Below are 19,895 nucleotides of genomic sequence, written 5' to 3' on the forward strand. Positions count from 1 at the left end.
TGTTTTAACCCTTTAGGCGTTTCACCGGAATTAAAGCAAAGTAGAGGTGAAAGTTACAAATTTCATTTTTATTTTTTTTTACAAAATTCATTTGTAATACATTTTTTTTCTATACCACAGACGGTTTTACCCGAGAAATGTAACTTATTATTAATTGCCCAGATTCTGCAGTTTTTAGAAATATCCCACATGTGGCCCTAGTGCGCTAATTTACTGAAATACAGGCCTCAGAAGCAAAGGAGCACCTAGTGGATTTTGGGGCCTCTTTTTTTTTTTTTTTTTTTTTTTTTGGGCATATATTTTAGGTACCATTTTAGGTACCATGTCAGGTTTGAAGAGGTCTTGTGGGGCCAAAACAATAAAGACCCCCCAAAAGTGACCTCATTTTGGAAACTACACCCCTCAGGGAATTTATCTAGGGGTATAGTTAGCGTTTTTTTTTGCTGCATTTATTTGAATTCGTATGTGAAGATGAAAATCTACTTTTTTTTCTGAAACATTTTAAATCCCCCTATGGGATTAAAAAAAGTAATGTTAAATCTGTAAAAAAAATACACACAAATGCATATATATTTATTTATTTTTTTACAATAAATAAACTTTATTAAATCGTCCCATATCATAATATAACATATTTGGTATCCTCACTACCGTAACAACCTGTACAACAAATTTATAGCATCATTGATGATCTGTAACTGCTTTTTATCAGCATTTTTGCCAAAATAAAAGTTTCTATAAATTGAACTATTATGTAATGTACCATTTACATTAAAGTGTAGCTAAACGTTTGACAAACTTCTGACGTCATATTGACATGTCAGAAGTTTGGATTGGTGGGGGTGCGAGCACGGAGACCCCCCACCAATCGCTAGAACGAAGCAGCTGAAGCACTCGTGTGAGCGCTCAGCCGCTTTGTGTCTGTTCGGCTTTTTCCGGAAACAAATGTATCTGTGTACGGACTCCATAAAAAGTCTATGAGCCTGTACACCGATACATCGGCTTTCCGGAAAAAGCTGAACAGAAACAAAGCAGCTGAGCGCTCACACGAGTGCTTCATCTGCTTCGTTCTAGCGATTCGTGGGGGTCTCCGTGCTCCGTCTTCACCAATCCAAACTTCTGACATGTCACTATGACATGTCAGAAGTTTGTCGAACGTTTAGCTACACTTCGTCCTGGAAAAAAAACATACACAGCTACATTGAACAAAAAAACTAAGCGCTGGGATACATAGTTACATAGTTCGTATGGTTGAAAAAAGACACAAGTCCATCAAGTTCAACCAAGGGAAGGGAAAAATTTCTACTCCGCTGATAGTTTTTCATTCATACGCTGATCATTTACTATGATCTAAGCCTTTTTTAAAGCCATCTACTGTCCCTGCTGTGACCAGCTCCTGCGGTGACTATTCCATAGATTCACAGTAAAGAAGGCTTGTCGCCTCTGCAGATTGAACCTTTTTTTCTCCAGACGGAGGGAGTGCCCCCTTGTTTTTTGAGGGGGTTTTACATGGAACAGTATTTCACCATATTTTTTTGTATGTGCCAGTAATATATTTATATAAGTTAATCATGTCCCCCCTTAGTCGTCTTTTCTCAAGGCTAAATCGGTTTAATCTTTCCTCATAACTTAGATTCTCCATGTCCCTTATTAGCTTCGTTTCTCTTCTTTGTATATTTTCCAACTCATGGGCATCCTTTCTATGAACTGGAGCCCAGAACTGAACTGCATATTCTAGATGAGGCCTCACTAATGCTTTGTAAGGGTATGTTCACACGGCCAAATTTCAGACGTATACGAGGCGTATTATGCCTCGTTTTACGTCTGAAAATAGGGCTGCAATACGTCGGCAAACATCTGCCCATTCATTTGAATGGGTTTGCCGACGTACTGTGCCGACGACCTGTAATTTACGCGTCGTCGTTTGACAGCTGTCAAACGACGACGCGTAAATTTACTGCCTCGGCAAAGAAGTGCAGGGCACTTCTTTGCCACGTAATTTGAGCCGTTCTTCATTGAAATCAATGAAGCACGGCTCAAGGTTTACGAGCGTCTCAGACGCCTCGTAAATTACGAGGAGGAGCTTTTACGTGTGAAACGAGGCAGCTGTTAACAGTCTGTCTTTTCACACGTAACTGCCTCTCAGCGTGTGAACATACCCTTAAGTGGTAATATTACATCCCTGTCCTGCGAGTCCATGCCTCTTTTAATACACGACAATATCTTGCTGGCCTTTGAAGCAGCTGATTGACATTGCATTCTGTTATTTAGTTTATGATTTACAAGTACACCCAAACCCTTTTCAACAAGTGACTCCCCCAGTGTAGCTCCCCCTAGGACATATGATGCATGCAGGTTGTTGGTACCCAGATGCATAACTATACAATTCTCTACATTAAATCTCATTTTCCAAGTGGATGCCCAAACATTGTGCTGCCAAATCCGCTTGCAATTTACTAACCTCTTCTATAGACTGAACAATATTACATAGCTTGGTGTCATCTGAAAAAATAGAAATAGTGCTATTAATCCATTTTCTATCATTCATAACTAAATTGAATAATAGTGGTCCCAGCACTGAACCCTGGGGTACACCACTTCTAACCGGTGACCATTCAGAGTAGGAATCATTGACCACAACTCTCTGGATACGGTCCTTGAGCCAATTCTCAATCCAATTACAAACTATACTTTCTAAACCTATAGTCCTTAATTTACCCATTAGACGTCTATGAGGGACAGTGTCAAATGCCTTTGCAAAGTCCAAAAGCACTATATCCACAGCGGCCCCTCTGTCTAGGCTTCTGCTGACCTCTTCATAAAAACAAATCGGATTAGTTTGACAACTTCTGTCCTTAGTAAAACCGTGCTGGCTGTCACTTATAATACTATTTTTTGTCACATAATCCTGTATATAGCCCCTAAAATATTTTCCCCAAAATTGATAAGCTAACTGGTCTATAATTACCCGGGGAAGACCTAGAGCCCTTTTTTTTGAAAATAGGCACCATATTTGCCCTTTGCCAGTCTCTTGGCACTATACCAGTCACTAGAGAATCTCTAAATATTATGAAGAGGGGGACAGAAATAACTGAACTAAGCTATTTAAGAACTGTAGGGTGTAACCCATCTGGTCCCGGGGCCTCATGCACATTTATTTTATTTAATTTAGCTTGGACCATATCTAGATTCAGCCAATTCATTATATTAATTGATATATTAACAGCACTGGCACCGGCTACATCAGCTGCTCTTTCTTCTGTTGTATATACAGAGCTAAAGAACCTATTTAGTAACTCTGCCTTCTCTTAATCCCCTAAGACCATCTCCCCATTACCAATATTTAGGGGTCCTACATGTTCAGACCTTGGCTTCTTTGCATTTATATACCTGAAGAATTTTTGGGGATTTGTTTTACTATCCTTGGCCACCTGCCTTTCATTTTGTATTTTTGCTGATTTTATTACTTTTTTGCAGATTTTATTAAGTTCTTTATAATTCACAAAGGCTACAGCTGTACCCTCAGATTTGTATTTTTCAAATACCCTTTTTTGTCATGTATTGCCCTTTTTACAGAATGTGGGGTTTAATTTCAGTCGTTTATACTTCATACCTACAGGAATACATTTTGCACCATAATTATACAAAGTGGATTTTAAGATCTCCCATTTATCATTTGTACCATTATTTGACATTAGTTCTTCCCAGTCTATATCCTGAATTGCAGCCCTCATCCTGGAGTAATTGGCCTTCTTAAAATTAAATGTTTTTGCCCTCCCAGCCGGTGTTTATTTTTTACAGTATATGTAAAATGTAACTATATTGTGATCACTGTTACCGAGGTTTTCGCGAACATTGACATTCCCAACAAGCTCTGCATTATTAGAAATGACCAGATCCAACAGAGCTTCACCTCTAGTCGGGTCTTGCACAAACTGGCCCATAAAATTTTCCTGCAACAGGTTGAGGAAATTTTTCCCCTTTGCAGTTGAAGCCGAACCATGACAACAGTTAATATCCCGGTAATTAAAATCTCCCATTATCTCTACAGTACCCCCCTGTGCTGTCTGATCCATCTGTTTTATATAGCTGACCTATCTCCTCCGTTATATTGGGGGGTCTATAGATTACACCAAAAGTTATTTTTTCAGTGTTTTACCTCACTTTGTAATAACACCAACAACGTTTCCCACAATATTTTAACCTCCTCACAATCTTCACCCACTACTCTTTCACACTCTCCTTCATATCACTTCACATACAGACATACACCACCACCGTTCCTATTTGTCCTGTCTGTCTGAAACTGTAAAACCCTGTAGATTTACAGCCCAGTCATGAGAAGAGTCTAGCCATGTTTCACAACACCAACTATATCAATGTTATTCCAGTACCAAGGCCTCCAGCTCCCCCATTTTTCTTGCTAGACTTCTGCCATTTGTGAACATACACTTTAACTTGTATTTCAAATTGTCACGTTCGGTATCAGAAATGTGATTTATTTGGGCATCTTTATTTTCATTGCTGTTTTGTAACAAAAGGATCTCCTTATCCTGTTGTCTAGTCCTCTCCCCACAGTCTATTTCTCCCCCCCCCCCCACCAATATAGTCTGAGCCCTCTCTAACCTGACTACCCCTTTATTTTCTACATTGACCTCAGTCCCAGTTTAAATACTCCGCCACCCCATCTAGAATTCTCTCCCCCTGCACAGTGGACCCCCTTCCATTTAGGTGCAAATCTGCAGAATACAGTTTGTTCCCGAATGAAAAGTCAGCCCTGTGCTCTAGGAACTCAAAGCCTTCTCCTCTACACCAAGACTTCAGCCATGCGTTTAACTCTCTGAGCTCCCAGTGTCTTTCCTGTGATGCGCATGGCACAGGCAGTATTCCTGACAATACAACCTTGGAGGTCCTTCCCTTCAGCTTGTTGCCTAGTTCTTTAAAATTATTCTTAAGGCTCCTCCACCTACCATGTGTTCTGTCGTTGGTTCCCACATGGACCACGACAGCTGGATTATCACCAGCCCCTCCCAGTAATTTATCCACCCGTTCCACCACATACTGAACCGGGAGACTGCAAACCATTTGGTTGAGGCGGTCTTGACGACAAATTATTCTGTCTGTCTTCCTAATTATAGAATCCTCTACAACTACAATAAGTAAAAAATAGGAAAACTGTTTTGTCCCCAAAGCCAAAATTGTCCGTGTCCTTAAGGGGGTTAGGTTATTGCAGGGGCGTCAGTAGCACCGGGCCTTCGGGGCCCCATTTCCGTTCTTTGGCCCGGTGCCCCGGATCCCCGGCGACTGCCCGCAATTGCGACCAGGCCGCGGCCGCCTGCACTGCATCTGTAGAAGTTACTATAGTAACTGGGACCTATGTAATCAAATACACGGGCCCCTGTTACTATAGTAACGACACATACTTACCCATTTTCCTTCCCGAGCGCAGCGGAAGTCCTGACGTCTTCTCGCATCATGATGTCACAAGATGGTGTTGGGACATCCGCTGCACCCGAAGCTGAAGAGAAGGTAAGTGTAACGTTATGGTCTGCTGTGGTCCTGTGTCTAAACCTGCCTTGTGGTAAGCTTAGATACAGGGTCTAACAGACCGTGTCACACATGGACCCTGTATCTAAGCCTACTACATGGTATTCTTAGATACATGGCCCATGTCTGATGGGCCCTGTATCTAAGCTTACCACATAGTAGGATTAACAGTAATACAGTAGATACAGTAGGCTGTAATCTTATACAGTATAAGATTACAGTCTGGGGCCCTGTATCTAAGCCTACCACATGTGTTTTTTTTTTTTTATTGTGTTTCACTAAAATATTTTTTCTATGTCTTTTATTTTATTTTAAACTTTATTACTACCGCTTTAATAGTGGCCGCTGGCTGACAGCGTCCATTACTAAGGCGGGGCTTAATTTTAGCCGATGCCAAGGCTAACACTAACCCCCATTATTACCCCAGTATCCACCACCACCAGGGGTACTGGGAAGAGCCAGGTATGATCCAGTACCCGACCATCTGTAGCGGCTGCAGGCTGGTATGATTAGGATGGCAAAGGTCAGAAACCGTGGACCTTTCCACCCTGGTAACGCTAAGCTGCTGCTGTGTTGTATCTGGCTGGTTATTATTGGGGAGGCCCCCCCCCCCCATATTTTCCATAACCAGCCAGATATAACACATCAGCCGCAGTACCCGTCCATTGCTACAGATTGTCGGGTACTGGATCGTATCCAGCTCTTCCTAGCACCCCTGGTGGCGGTGGGTACCGGGGTAATAATGGGGGTTAGTGTTAGCCTCTGCATCGGCAAACACTAAGCCCCGCTTTAGTAATGGACGCTGTCAATCAGCCAGTGGCCCATAATAAGGCGGTAGTAATAAAGTTTAAAAATATACAAGGGCGTAAAAAAAATATTTTATTGAAATTTAAAAAAAATAAAAAACCCACACAACCCTCATTTACTATTTTATTGAGACTAAAAAAAGTCATAGAAGTAGTCCTCTAATCTGATGTAGTCCAACAACTGAGCCTGTTAAAAACACAAACCCACAAAAAAAAAATGTAGTAACACTTAAAAAAAAAAAAAAGAAAACATTGTTACTCTTACATTTCCTGGGTCCAGCGCTGGAGCCGCAACGTCAGCGAGCTGGTTCCTGTATCTAATCCTTTCATGTGTGATACTGTCTGCTGAGCCACTGTATCTAATCCAATCCATAGCTATAGGGTCAGAGTGCTACAGATATGCTGTCTCTTACACCTGCAAAACTAGCCCATCATATCATTATAATAAAAGATACAGCTTTTTAAGACTATGTTCACATCTGCGTCGCAGAGATGACTGGGAACAATAGCGCAGCATGCTGCACTATGGTTTCCGGTAAAATCGAGAAAACCCCGACGGAAAACCGACGAAACCTATTAAAGTCAATGGGTTCCGTTGGAGGTTTGAACATGGCCTAAGAGCTCAGTTTTATTTCTTTATTGGCCAGGATTTATTTTTCCTGCCATGGATAAACGACTTAAAACGTTTCAGTCAAACAATTGAATATACCCAATTGATGGTCCAGGGTGCCCTTATAAGTTACCTAAAATAAGGGTTCTTTTAACGTGAAAATAAACCAAAATGTGAATTATGTATTCCATGCAAATTTTCCTGCAGATTTCACCCTTTGCATTGCAAAGTGTGAAATATGCTACAATTCTGCAGGATAATAGACATGCTGCAGATGTGAAAATCCCCAGCATGCACTGAAGTCAACGGTGATTATTTTTGTTTTATTTTTAACATCTATCGTACTGTAATGTCTGAACGTGGCCTTAGGCTGATTAAAACAGACAATGTGGTAGAGAATTATATATTTTTTTTTTATCATCCTTGGCTTTTAATGTTTTTGTTTGGTGTGTTTTTTATTTCTATAACAGGACAGCTAAATTACCTTGGTTCCAGTCATCAGCTGTGGCACGTTCTTGCCGTGGTAATGTTGTATTGGTGGCACCAGTCTACGGTCTACATTATGCAGTACAGACACAGTCAACCATGCCCTGCTCATGTGGATCATCTGTGAGGTAGGAGAAGACACCACAATTATGCCAACAGCATTCTGCTTCTTTTAAATAATGGCATTTAAAATTATAGACCACCGTCACCCCCCCCCCCCCCCCCCCATACCAGCACAATTGCAGTGAGGGGTATGTATGGAGTGGTGGTTAACATGCGTGATGGCACTCCATACAACTCCGTTACAGAAATGCTGAATAGCAAAGGTGATAAATGTTATTGACTGGAATACACCTTTTAAGGGCTCCGCAATTTCCCTGGTGGATTTGATCCACTATTACCAACCTGAAATATGGATCTTTGCGCCTTGTGAAGAAACATTGAATTATGCCCGGTATTGGCTAGAGAAGTATTACTGGTACTTTAGGTCGATGTTCATTACGGACTCAAAAAGGTCTCCACAAAGGCCCACAGGTATTAGTGATCCTTGGTAACAACTTGGCTGTTATCCCTTCTGTGCTATGTGATTCTGAACGACACGTAAAATAGTGTTGAGCGGGAAAATCCATATCTGCTTGTCATTTTACCGATTACCCAGAAATAATGTATCCCTATTGAACTGATCTTTTACAACGAAGTTAAGCTCGGTCTGAAAACAATATGGAGATGGCTTGTTTTACTCCACTAATAGCTTTCTACCATATCTGCTTTGTTTCCAGAATCAGAATATGGATGCTGGGGTTCTTCGTTTTTTTTTTTTCTTTTTTCTCTGACAAACCAGTGACGCATCCTTTCAAATCACTAGAGGTTTGCTGCGGGAAAGTCAGAAGGCGTTCTAAGGTGACCGTGGCCTAAGGAGAGTGATACAAAGCTGGATAGTGTAGTATTAACCCTTGCTTCTAAAGGCTGGTGAGAAGACACTGGGCATGGAACTGCAGTGTTGAATCCGGTCTTAACTTGACGTTTAGAAAGGACGCCACAATAACCTTATGGCTTTGGAAAGGTGGTAATGTGATCCATTCCATATCTGTGCCCACAGGAGAGTTTATCATTATTCTAATGTTGTCAAACGTGCATACACAAAAACATACTGGGTGCCAAATCCGATGTAAAGGTTTCTCTTTTTCATGCCATGTCCTACAAGATACAGCAGTACAAAAATATTAGATGTTCTTCAGAATCCCATCACTTCATATAAGCTGAAAATCATTATTTTATACAAGGGAGAAATATCTAACATATGTTAAGGGTTTGTCTTATAATATTGGATGTGTCTTCTTATTTATTAATTTAAACAAAATCAAATGTATTATTTTAAAAAAAATATACTAGGGTTTTAATAGATTTTTTTTCTCTGTTGAAGCAGAAAATATGTCCAGTATGTACTATAGACTAGTGGCCTCACTTATTAACATGATGGATGTTTATCTAATGGTTTTCCTTCTAGCAAGAAAAATTCAAGTGGATTATTTGAAACACTTACCATTTGTGCTCCCTGAAATGTACAGTTTTCGAGTTCATTTTTAAATTTTTTTTTTTTTAAACTGGATTATTGAGATTATGTACAGTGCCACAGTTTTTGTTGGTGCTATATAAGAAGCTGAAGATAAATATACATTGTGATAAAGGAAAATGATTCTAAAAACCTTACCATATATTGTTCACATATTCAAAAGTGACTACATATGAAATAATGTAATTCAGACTCTTTTTATTTTAAACTCCAGGGTTTTATTTATTTTTTTTATAAAGAAAAATGTGTTACAAATGTTTGCAAACTCAGCATTTCTTGCTATTTTAAGTTATGTAAACCTTCAAAAACCAATGATTCTATATGACTGGATATACTTGACATTCTAGCGGTGACCATGTGTAAAATAGTAGCTACACCTCGTTTATTGATTTGCGAGTTAAAATCCCTTGTGGGATATGAAATCATGGGAACATAACTCCACAGGACCGTTTTGCCAAGATTAGACATGTTCAGTTGCCCAAGAAGTTCACTAGAAGTACCTTTTACGTAAGTTATAAAAAGGTGACTATTGACTTGGGTTTTCAGTTCTAGGATTTGTCCCAACTGCACAACCACCTTCCAAAATGCAGCCTACTTGGCTATTAGCTGATACAGCCAAGCTATCGAAACCCCTGTCGATCAACTGATATCGCCAGGGAAATAGGTGGGTGGCCATAAATGTAGTATTACATGGAGATGCTCATCATAGCGAATCTCCAATCTGGCTAATACAGGTGAGAAGCGTTCCATATGGCCGAATAAAATATTTTCATTGGGGATGTCCAGTTGGGACAACATCTTTTAATACCTGCACTATAAATGTCTATTGTCGTGGTGAATTAAAAAGAAATTCTGTAACTTCTGCTGTCCTAAAAGTATGACTCGTTTTAGATGTTTAGCTTTGATTGAAAGCAAGTGTCATGACCGTGGTACCCATGGGTGCGCATTGAACAGACCTTTTGAGAAGCACTGTGGAGGTTGCGTTTATTACCCCTGAATTCCGGTGGTTTAGCAGGCACTGTCTCATGGTAAGACCACCTTCACACTGGGGTACACTTATGTGATTGTCTTTTACTTTTACATGTTTAAGGTTTTCCTGAAGGAACACTAAACCTTTGTCTCCTGTAGTCGCCTAAAGTGTTATGTTGTTAAATAGTACAGTGGCCGTTTCATGGGGTTATCCAAGATTTTATAAAGGGTCTACTTTTTTTTTTTTTTATGCCCTCAAACAGCACTACTTTTGCATTTGCACTCTGTCTGTCTGGTGTTGCAACCCATCCACATTTAAGTGTATGGACAGCTAGAGCAGATGCCTTTTTTTTTTTTTTTTTTTTTTTGTTTTTTTGCAAATATATCTTAAGAAAAACTTGGAGGTGCCCCATCATTATTGTCTTCGGAGACCATATTAAACCCTTTTTTTTATTTTTATAAATGTACATAAAATAAAGACTATTTAACTTTGTAATATAAAATGTATTTCCATTGTACTCCTTTTTACAGAACTAGTTGCTAGAACAAAGGGACTGTGGCTCTTATCAGAGCACCGTTTCCCCTTATTTACTCTTTCACTTGGAAAAGACTTGGTTACTAAAGTCTATGACCTGATCGCATCTCTCCTGAGAGAGACCAGTGCTCTAAAGAGTGTCACAACCCATTTATTCTAGCAATCCGGGGTCTCCGTACCTGAACGTGCTGATCCTACCTTTAGGTCAGGAGATAGATTTTTGTGTGCTCCATTCTATACTGGTATATTCTAAGAATTACACAGATTGTCCACCTAAAATTTATTTTCCTGAAAATGTAATTAATATGGCAATAGGAAAAAAAAAAAGTTTTAAAAGGGGTTGTCTTATTACAGAAAACCCCTTTTTAATACAGAAAACTGATTTGGCTCCCAAGACTACTGCCAGCATCTCATTTTGTTGTGGGAAGATGTGTCCGTTGATTTTTTTTTTTTTTCCTTGTAGCGACCGCTGTAATGTAGTATTATATGGGGCCACTCAGATATTCGTGGCTCTCTCTGAGACAGACTGATTGCAAGGCACAACCTCATGTAGAGGTAACTATAATGCAGCGTAATCCTAAAGCTGGAATAAAATCAAAGAAGGTAAAATTGGCTTGGCAGCAGATAAATCGGCCCATACCTTATGTGCGTTATTAGTTTATTCTAAAAGGAAATTTAGGCTGAGAACTAACATTTTTAGAGTTCCGTAATAACTAAATGCTACCATATACATTACCGGTCAGAAGTTTTAGAACCCCCTCAATTTTTCCAGTTTTTATTGATATTTACACAATTTAATGTCTGAAATGTACTTTGCAATGAAATATTAGAAGAAATAAGTTACGACTAATACAAATAATGGCTTCACTTTGTATCAACAAAGTAAATTTAGATTTTTGACTCTTCAAAGTAGCCACGTCTAGCTGATATAACACTTTGCACAATCGAGGCATTCTTTCTACAATTGTATTCAGATATTGTTCAGAAATCTCTTCCCAACATTGTTGCAGAAGTTCCCACCAATATGCTGCACTTGTAGGCTGCTTTGCTTTTATTCTTCTGTCTAGTTCATCCCAAACAAGCTCAATGGGGTTTAACATCCACAAGGGAGAAAAGAAAAGCTGGACCGCACATTTACTTGCTACACTTCATCTATTGCAGCTCCGCAAAATAAAATGCACGAACATGAGGTTCTTAGTAAACATTTTGCTCAAACTATAAGCCCACTTGCCACTTCACGGTGACCTCTTTCAAGTGGGTTCCTACTCTACCAAGTGAAGTATCCCATGGCAACTAATGCCGCTGCAACACATCACCTGCCGAGGGAGCAACCCAGTAAAACAAGCAGCACCCATGCTGCCAGTATAAGCCACCTTGGCTCTGGACCACGTCCCCCCAGATACAGCACCGCATGTTGTGGTAGCCCTTTTTGTCCAGTGTGCCAGTAACCATGTGCAAGTTGCCAACTCTGGATCCAGCAAAAGAGCCCCAGACGATCACGGTTCCTCCTCCCATGTTTGACAGTTGGTGTCGCACACTACAAAAACCCTGTGTGATGTACCAAAGATACCAAATTTTGATTCATCAGTCCATAAGACCACCTTCCACTCTTCAGTAGTCCACTATAGTTGCTGCTTGGCCCAGGCAAGTCCCCTTTTTTCAACCTTAGCAGTGGCTTTCTTATGATACTCGACCTGTCAAACCTGCAGGTAGAAGTCTCTTCACATTTGAAATTGAGCTTGTTTATTTTTTGCTGCATTAAACTGGGCTTGAAGATTTTGTACTGTGAGGCGCCGATCAAGCAAACTGTTGACTCTCCTAAAAACTTGTCATCTGATTTTGTAGTGGCCTTGTCTGCCAGATCTCTTCCGGTCAGTTTCCAAGTGCGTTTTGATGGAATAGGAAACTACCGACTGCCACCTTGGCTTTCTTGGCAATTTCTCTGTAGGACAGACCTACACTTCTAAGGGTTATAATTGTCTGACTTCTTTTGTTAATTGTCTTTTTCTTGCCGTTATGATAGCAATGTGCTCTGTCCTATAGAGCAAAACTGTCCAAATCCTGCCCTACAGGGTGTTGTAATGCAGTCTGTTCCAACACTAGTTCTATAGAATCGGAGGGTTTGAAAGTAATCTCCAAAAGTTCAGACACCTAATGGCAAATTATGGTTTGAAATTGGATGCAAACTATTCTTTCTGTGCTGCAGAGCAGCTGTCCTTGATGTCTTCCCTGAAAAAAGCCCTTTTCTGAAAATCTGATTTTCACCATATTGTTGCGTTTGAAGTTAAAAATTATTTTTCATTTTATTTAACTTTTGAACCATTTCACGTTATTTTCTGTACGGTGTTTAATGTAAAAAATAACTGGAAAAATTGAGGTGTTCTAAAACGTGACCGGTAGTGTACAATGTAAATAATGCATGAGGAGTTAAAACATTGATATAATTTTTTAACTTTTGATTACATATGGACATAACATTGTACATTACCTTGGACTATTTTCATATTTTATGTAATAACATTGACAGTACTTTTATTTATACCACTATAAAGACTGTGGCACTTTAAATACATGTATCTGAGATTCTTTATCGGCAGTAAAGATACCAGGTGACGAGCTGTACATTTTGAGCTAGAATTCAGTGGTGCTTTTCGTGGCTTGAGCAGTCCTTCTTGAGAGAGAATCCTTTTTACACAGAATGCGGAAGAAGCAAATGGTAACATAGTTTCTAAGGCTGCAAAAAGGCATTAGTCCATCCAGTTCAGCTTTTTATCCTGCAATGTTGATCCAGCGGAAGGCTAAAACCCCCATGAGGCAAAAGCCCATTTTCTTCATCTTCTTCGAGAAAAAAACATTTGTTTTGTTTTAATAATGCAATTTGAATAAATCCCTGGATCAACAACCCTTTTCCAGAAATCTAGTACCTATAACTTGTACTATTATTAGTCTGAGACATCCAGGCACCTTTTGAACTCTCCGCAAATTCACCGTATCACCTTCCTCTGGCAGTCTCTTCCATAGTCTCACTGCATTAGTAAAGAATCCCCTATGTTTGTTTAGAAACCTTCTTTCCTCTGGACGTAGAGGATGCCTCCTTTTTATAGTTACAGTCCTGGGTATTCATAGATCAATAGCACCACAGATTTCCACTTCAGGGGAGTGTACAGCTCTGGGCCTGGTGTCCTAACTGCTGGTGCTAGGCTGTGACTGGTGCCAGGCTGAGCATCGTGGCCGTGGCCACAGTTGTAGTTCTATGCAGTTTTCATCTCCGTTATGCAAGCTCGACTCTTTCCGAGATGTGACTTGTCATTTGCCTCTTATTGACGTGGAAAAGTTCTTATCCTTTCCCTAATGGGTTATTTTTGCTAACCTTTCACACTGGCAATTTCTATTTATTTAGCTTTGACATTTTAATACCAATTCACAGCTCCAGTGATTGATTTTTTTTATTTTGGCATGGCTGTATTTTCAGCCTGTATATATTTCTTGCCACAGACCGAAAAAGAATGAAAATTCCCCCCCCCCCCCCCTCTCTGCTGGGATCCGTTCCCATCTTTGGCAACAAATATAAGCACGGATCTCAGACTGAAAATACTTGTGTGAACAAGCCCTTCAGTGACATGGCATATAGTAAGGGTCAGTTCACACACTGTTTTCTAGGCGATGATTTTGACGCGTAGAACTGCGTCAGAATCGGCGCACACAAAGAATGGCCGGAATCGCCCCCTATTGATTTTATATGGGAGGCAGAGGTGTTATCTTTCCCGAGTGGGTTTTGGCCGCTCGTGGGGAAAAAAAAAAAAGCGCGGCATGTCCTTTTTTGCTGCGGTTTCCACCACTGACCTCGCGTTTACATCAATGGAAGGCAGAAAAAGCACATGGGTGAAAAACACAAAAAAAGCGCAGGAGGTTCAAAATGTGCCTCAAAATTCCAGAAGGAACTCGGAGGCAGATTTATTTATTTTTTTCTGCCAACAAAAAACTGAACAGGGCCTTACAGTAGTGAATAGATATGCATTTAATAATTTGTAATCACTTTTTTTCCTCTTAATCAGTGTAACTAAATGTCATTAATACAGTGATTGAATAAAACATGAAAAACTCAAGACTGAATGTTTGTAGGCGCTATGTATGTAATGCATATACATGCATATTTTTTTTTCCCTTACTAAACCTAGATCATATTTGTTTCAATTTATTGATCTCATTGTAAGAAGCGCTGCATTTTGAGAATGTACGAAATTTCCAAGTCTTTAATATTTTATAAAATGTAATTTAAATGTATTTATAAAGCTGTGTGGTTTATTACTGTGCAATAAAATGTATTTATGGTGCAGTTATGGAAACTATTGATGTTTGCTGTAGCAAAACCATGAGGTGCGCTGTCTGTGTTCTAATGTAAGAAAAATGTATTGATATTTACAAAAATAAAATGAAGCCTCCTATCTACATATCTCATCAGACACCGTGCTGGGCAACATATTCCAGGACACGGTCATTCTATGACTTTGTGTGTGTTCACATCAGTGTCAGGGTTTCATCAGACCTTTCCATCAGGAGAACCCATGAACAGAAACCATAGCTTTCTGTTTGCATTACCATTGATGTTAATGGTAATGCTTCCGTTGCAAATGGTTTCCGTTTGTCTCCGTTCCGTAAGGTTTCCGTTTTTTTTTTTTTGCGAAATCAATGGCACCGTCGACTACAACTCGAACGCTGATGTGAACACACCAAGATTAGCAGCTTTCTAAATTGTGGAGCACAGGAGGTAGGTTTATCAATGGGGACATCACATTTTGGCCCTCTGTTTAACGTGTACATTGGGAAAGATCCCGACGTGCACTCTAAATGTGTCCAGAGGGTGCCATTATCTCGATGGAGGCCAAAAGAGTGTCCCTTTGACCTCTGTTGGGCTGGTATTCGTCAGTATATATATATTTTTTTTTTTTTGGAGGATGCAATAGCGTAGTAGACTATGCTTTTCCATCCCGAGGCATCCTGCAAAACATGATGCCGTACGGTATATGTTATATATTTTTTTAAAACCTGGAAACCTATGGTTGACGCATGCCACTGTGGAATACGCACAGGTGTAGTTTAGTGTAGAAGTCATGGGCTTCTCAATAGCCGTTCATGACGTTTAAGTTAAAGAGATGCCATTAAAGTCTGTGGGCGACGTATGCGTTCAATGGATAACGGTGGCATCTGTCTCCTATAGACTATAATGGTGTCCATTTAATGTATGTCATGAACAGGGTCATTAGTTCGCTACATTCAAAATCCACCTCACTGCGATCGTGCAGTGAGCAGGAACGGGGGCTCAGTACCCCTGTTATAGTGATCGGTGGGGGTCCCAATTTATCGCTTATCCTGTGGATAGGTGAAATATGTTCTTAGTGGGAAAACTACTTTTACGTCTAGATCTTCACCCAGGTCCCTGGATGAAGTGTCATGTGTGATGGGACTAACCACTGCGCACAATGTGCTGTTTTGGATATGTGTTAAAGCGAAAATAAAGATGTTAAAATAATTGGTGAGTGCCGTGCTATTTGACTCTTTTTAGACTTGCAATTTGTGATTTGACGATCTCCTTTTTGGCATTTGCACTGAGCGCCATTGAACTTGAGTGTGAGCAGTACCTGGCTGGATAACTGCCCATTTGTCCTGGATATTTTCAAAAAGAGGTGTAGTGCGGATTGCCTTTTTTAAATTAGAATAATATGTGGAAATCTCAAACAGTTTTTTGTCTAGTGACAAGGAATCTTGCGACCATCAACCTTCCAAACAGGTAAACATTGAAGGCTTGCGCAACTTGCAGTAATGCTGCAATTTTACCGCTAATCATGGGAAAGTTTGTGTCACCATAAAACCTTAGCCTTAGGGCTTATTCAGACGAACGGGATATACGTCCGTGCAACGCGCATGATTTTCACGCGCGTCGCACGGACCTATATTAGTCTATGGGGCCATGCAGACCGTTGCGTGATTTTTACGCAGCGTCAGTCCACTGTGAAAAACTCACAACAGGTCCGTTCTTTGAGCGTACTTCGCGCATCACGCACCCATTGAAGTCAATGGGTGTGTGAAAATCACGCATGCCTCACGGAAGCACTTCTGTGAGAAGCGCGTGATTCGCGCAACTGCTGTGAAAAGGATGAATGAAAACAGAAAAGCACCACGTGCTTTTGTTTACAAACAATCAAACGGAGTGTCATAATGATGGCGGCTGCGCGAAAAGCACGCAGCCGCACATCATACGGGGCTGACACACGGAGCTGTCAAGTGCCTTTTGCGCGCGCAAAACGCACACGCTCGTGTGAATCCGGCCTTAGGCTGCGTGAAAAGCCTGAACGGCCCCATTGACTAACATAGGTCCGTGCGACGTGTGTGAAAATCACCCGCATAGCACGGACGTATTATACGTTCGTCTGAATAAGCCCTTACTGAGGGAGCAGGTACAACTGCTGTTTATAAAATACTTTAGAGAGGCGGGAACTACTGCAGAGAAAGAGAGAGAGCACAGACACGATGCTTCTATTAAGTAGTCTACGGTCTCGTCCCCGTGCTGGATTCACAGCAACACTGCTTAGGGTATGTTCACACGAGGGCGTCCGTAACGGCTGAAATTACGGGGATGTTTCAGCCTGAAAACATCCCTGTAATTTCAGCCGTAACGGCATGTGCAGGCGCTTGAACGCCGCGTCCATTACGGACGTAATTGGCGCTGCTATTCATTGGAGTCAATGAATAACGGCTCCAATTACGGCAAAAGAAGTGACAGGTCACTTCTTTGACGCGGGCGTCTATTTACGCGCCGTCATTTGACAGTGGCGCGTAAATTACGCCTCGTGTGAACAGACAAACATCTGCCCATTGCTTTCAATGGGCAGATGTTTGTCAGCGCTATCGAGGCGCTATTTTCGGACGTAATTCGGGGCGAAAACGCCCGAATTACGTCCGTAATTAGTGCGTGTGAACATACCCTTACTCATTAATTTGTGTGTGTGAGATCTCTTCTCTCTGTGTGCGGTGTATGGGAGACATCATAGCAGATAGTCTCTGCCCCCTCTGGAGCTGAATTCAGTGACAACTGACCAGTAGAGATGGAGTTGGTAGAGGGCGGGGAAGCAAAAAAATGCAGATACGAGTCATATAATGGGCAGAAATAACGTTATTCCTTGTGTACACACATATGACCGCTTATTCTGAAAATTTTACATTTTTCAATATATATATAGTTTTCAGTGTGTGAAATTCAAATATCCAGGATCTTTTCAGAACTATTTTTATTTAAGAAAATGGCAGGGTACAATTTACAATCTGCTGCATGTCCTATATCTAGTATCCGCAAATTAAACGCACATTGTACAAAGTAGTGAACCATAAAAACAAAAAGTGAGCCTTATTGCTATTTCCCTTTCCAAAATATAACATTTAGAGTACCTAAAACTGGACCTTTACCACAGATACTGCTTTCCATAGTTTCTTTGGGATAGATGTCAAATCTATAAAAACCTGGTTCATACTAAACTTTCTCATTTGACTCCAATGGAATGTTGGCATGTAGTATTTCACAATATTAATAAGTACTGTATGTGCAGCCTAACATGAGACAAAATATTCAATGTTTCAGATCCCTTCTGTGTCAGGCTGTGTTCACATCAGCGTTGGTTCCGTAGCAACTTTCCATCGACTATGCTATTGTTTTAGCTGAAAGGATGGAAACCTTACGGAACTGAAGCCATTTGCAATGGCAGCATTACCATTGAAATCAATGGTAATGCAAATGGAAGCTATGGTTTCCGTTTGTCTTTCCGTTCATGGGTTCCTCCAACGGAAAGCTGCAACATAACCCATGAACGTAAACCAACGGAGATGTGAGCAGGCCCTTATAACACACAAATGCAAAGTTAAAGGGAACCTGTCACCAGCATTTCACCTATTAAACCAGCAATACCTGGTGGTAGTGGGTAAAAAAAAAAAATATTTTTATGTAACCTATAATTATCTTCTGCTCTGTACCTTTTAGTATTCAGTTTTTAAATGTTCCTGCACTATATGCTAATGAGCATAAGAGTCATATCTTCATTCGTCAAGCCTTTCTGGGTAAACCCGCCTCCAAACTTTTCATTGACAACATTCGGGGTGGGCCAGTTTTGTGCGGGCATAAGAAGAGGAATGAACGAGACTGCCGGATTATTACCATAAAAGGCGCAAAATGTTTGCAGACCGTTATTCACGGTCAGAGAACGAGTTTAGGAGAGAGGATAACGCCAATGGACTTTTGACAGCAGCGGCCAGCGAGAGGTGAGCAGAGTTCAATAGGTGAAATGCTGGTGACAGGTTCCCTTTAAGTGCAATGGAAAAATGATGCACATGATCCATCCAATTAAATGAACTTTTACCCAGTACAGAAAACAGACATGTCATATTTTAGTGTTCTACTCCATTAACTGGATAATGGTCCATTGGGGTTGCTGTATGAGCAATGAAAGCTGGTATAGAAGACTGTATTCACACAAATGTGTTAAAATATAAGCTTAAAATACAGAGCTAAATATGAACATTCCATTACAGGTTATTTGGCTCCCAATTATCTCAGTAACCTCTGTTTTGTTCCATTATTCAGATGGTGCTGGATATTTTTCATAGCTCCATTGACCTCTATGGGGAGGATGCAGCCAATACATCCTCCAATAGAGCTTGAGTATTTTGGAAGCGCAAAGGCGTGTATACCTCAGTTGATTAACATTCACTCTGCATGGCGACCTACCTAATGCGGAGTCACACACCATTAGAACTAAGCAAATAAAGGATCACAATCACAGCTTTCTTATTAGGAGAAATTTCTAAAATTCGGTTAAAAGATTTTGAGATTTACTGCATGTTCACATACTCTGAACATGGGTAAAAAAAATTTGTGGAAAGCAGCGGCTTTGGGTAAGCGATTTCATTCTAATGATAATAGCACTTTTTCTGAAATCAGATAGGCACAATCTAAGTTTTTGTACATGTTGCTTCTCCTAATACACAATTACTCTAAGGCCTAAGTTAGTGTGACTCTAAGGGTATGTGCACACACACTAATTACGTCCGTAATATACGGACGTATATCGGCCGCAAGTCCCGGACCGAACAGAGTGCAGGGAGCCGGGCTCCTAGCATCATACTTATGTACGAGGCTAGGAGTCCCTGCCTCGCTGCAGGACAACTGTCCCATACTGAAAACATGATTACAGTACGGGACAGTTGTCCTGCAGCGAGGCAGGGACTCCTAGCATCGTACATAACTATGATGCTAGGAGCCCGGCTCCCTGCACTGTGTTCGGTCCGGTACTTGCGGCTGAAATACGTCCGTCAATTACGGAC

At 40.6% G+C, this 19,895-nt stretch overlaps 1 protein-coding gene across 1 annotated transcript in view; it reads left to right on the forward strand.

Annotated features, from left to right (window-relative positions):
* Nucleotides 1–16,056, forward strand: part of PAQR3 (progestin and adipoQ receptor family member 3) — a 33,605-nt gene extending 17,549 nt beyond the window's left edge. Inside the window, exons 7-8 of the mRNA XM_075861417.1 lie at nucleotides 7,434–7,577; nucleotides 8,229–16,056. Coding sequence (XP_075717532.1) covers nucleotides 7,434–7,576 — 143 coding nt within the window. The 3' untranslated portion in view covers nucleotide 7,577; nucleotides 8,229–16,056. The remainder of the gene's footprint in view (nucleotides 1–7,433; nucleotides 7,578–8,228) is intronic.
* The last annotated feature ends 3,839 nt before the right edge of the window (nucleotides 16,057–19,895 follow it).

The sequence above is a fragment of the Rhinoderma darwinii genome, chromosome 1 (assembly GCF_050947455.1).
Source record: "Rhinoderma darwinii isolate aRhiDar2 chromosome 1, aRhiDar2.hap1, whole genome shotgun sequence".
Classification (NCBI taxonomy): domain Eukaryota; kingdom Metazoa; phylum Chordata; class Amphibia; order Anura; family Rhinodermatidae; genus Rhinoderma; species Rhinoderma darwinii.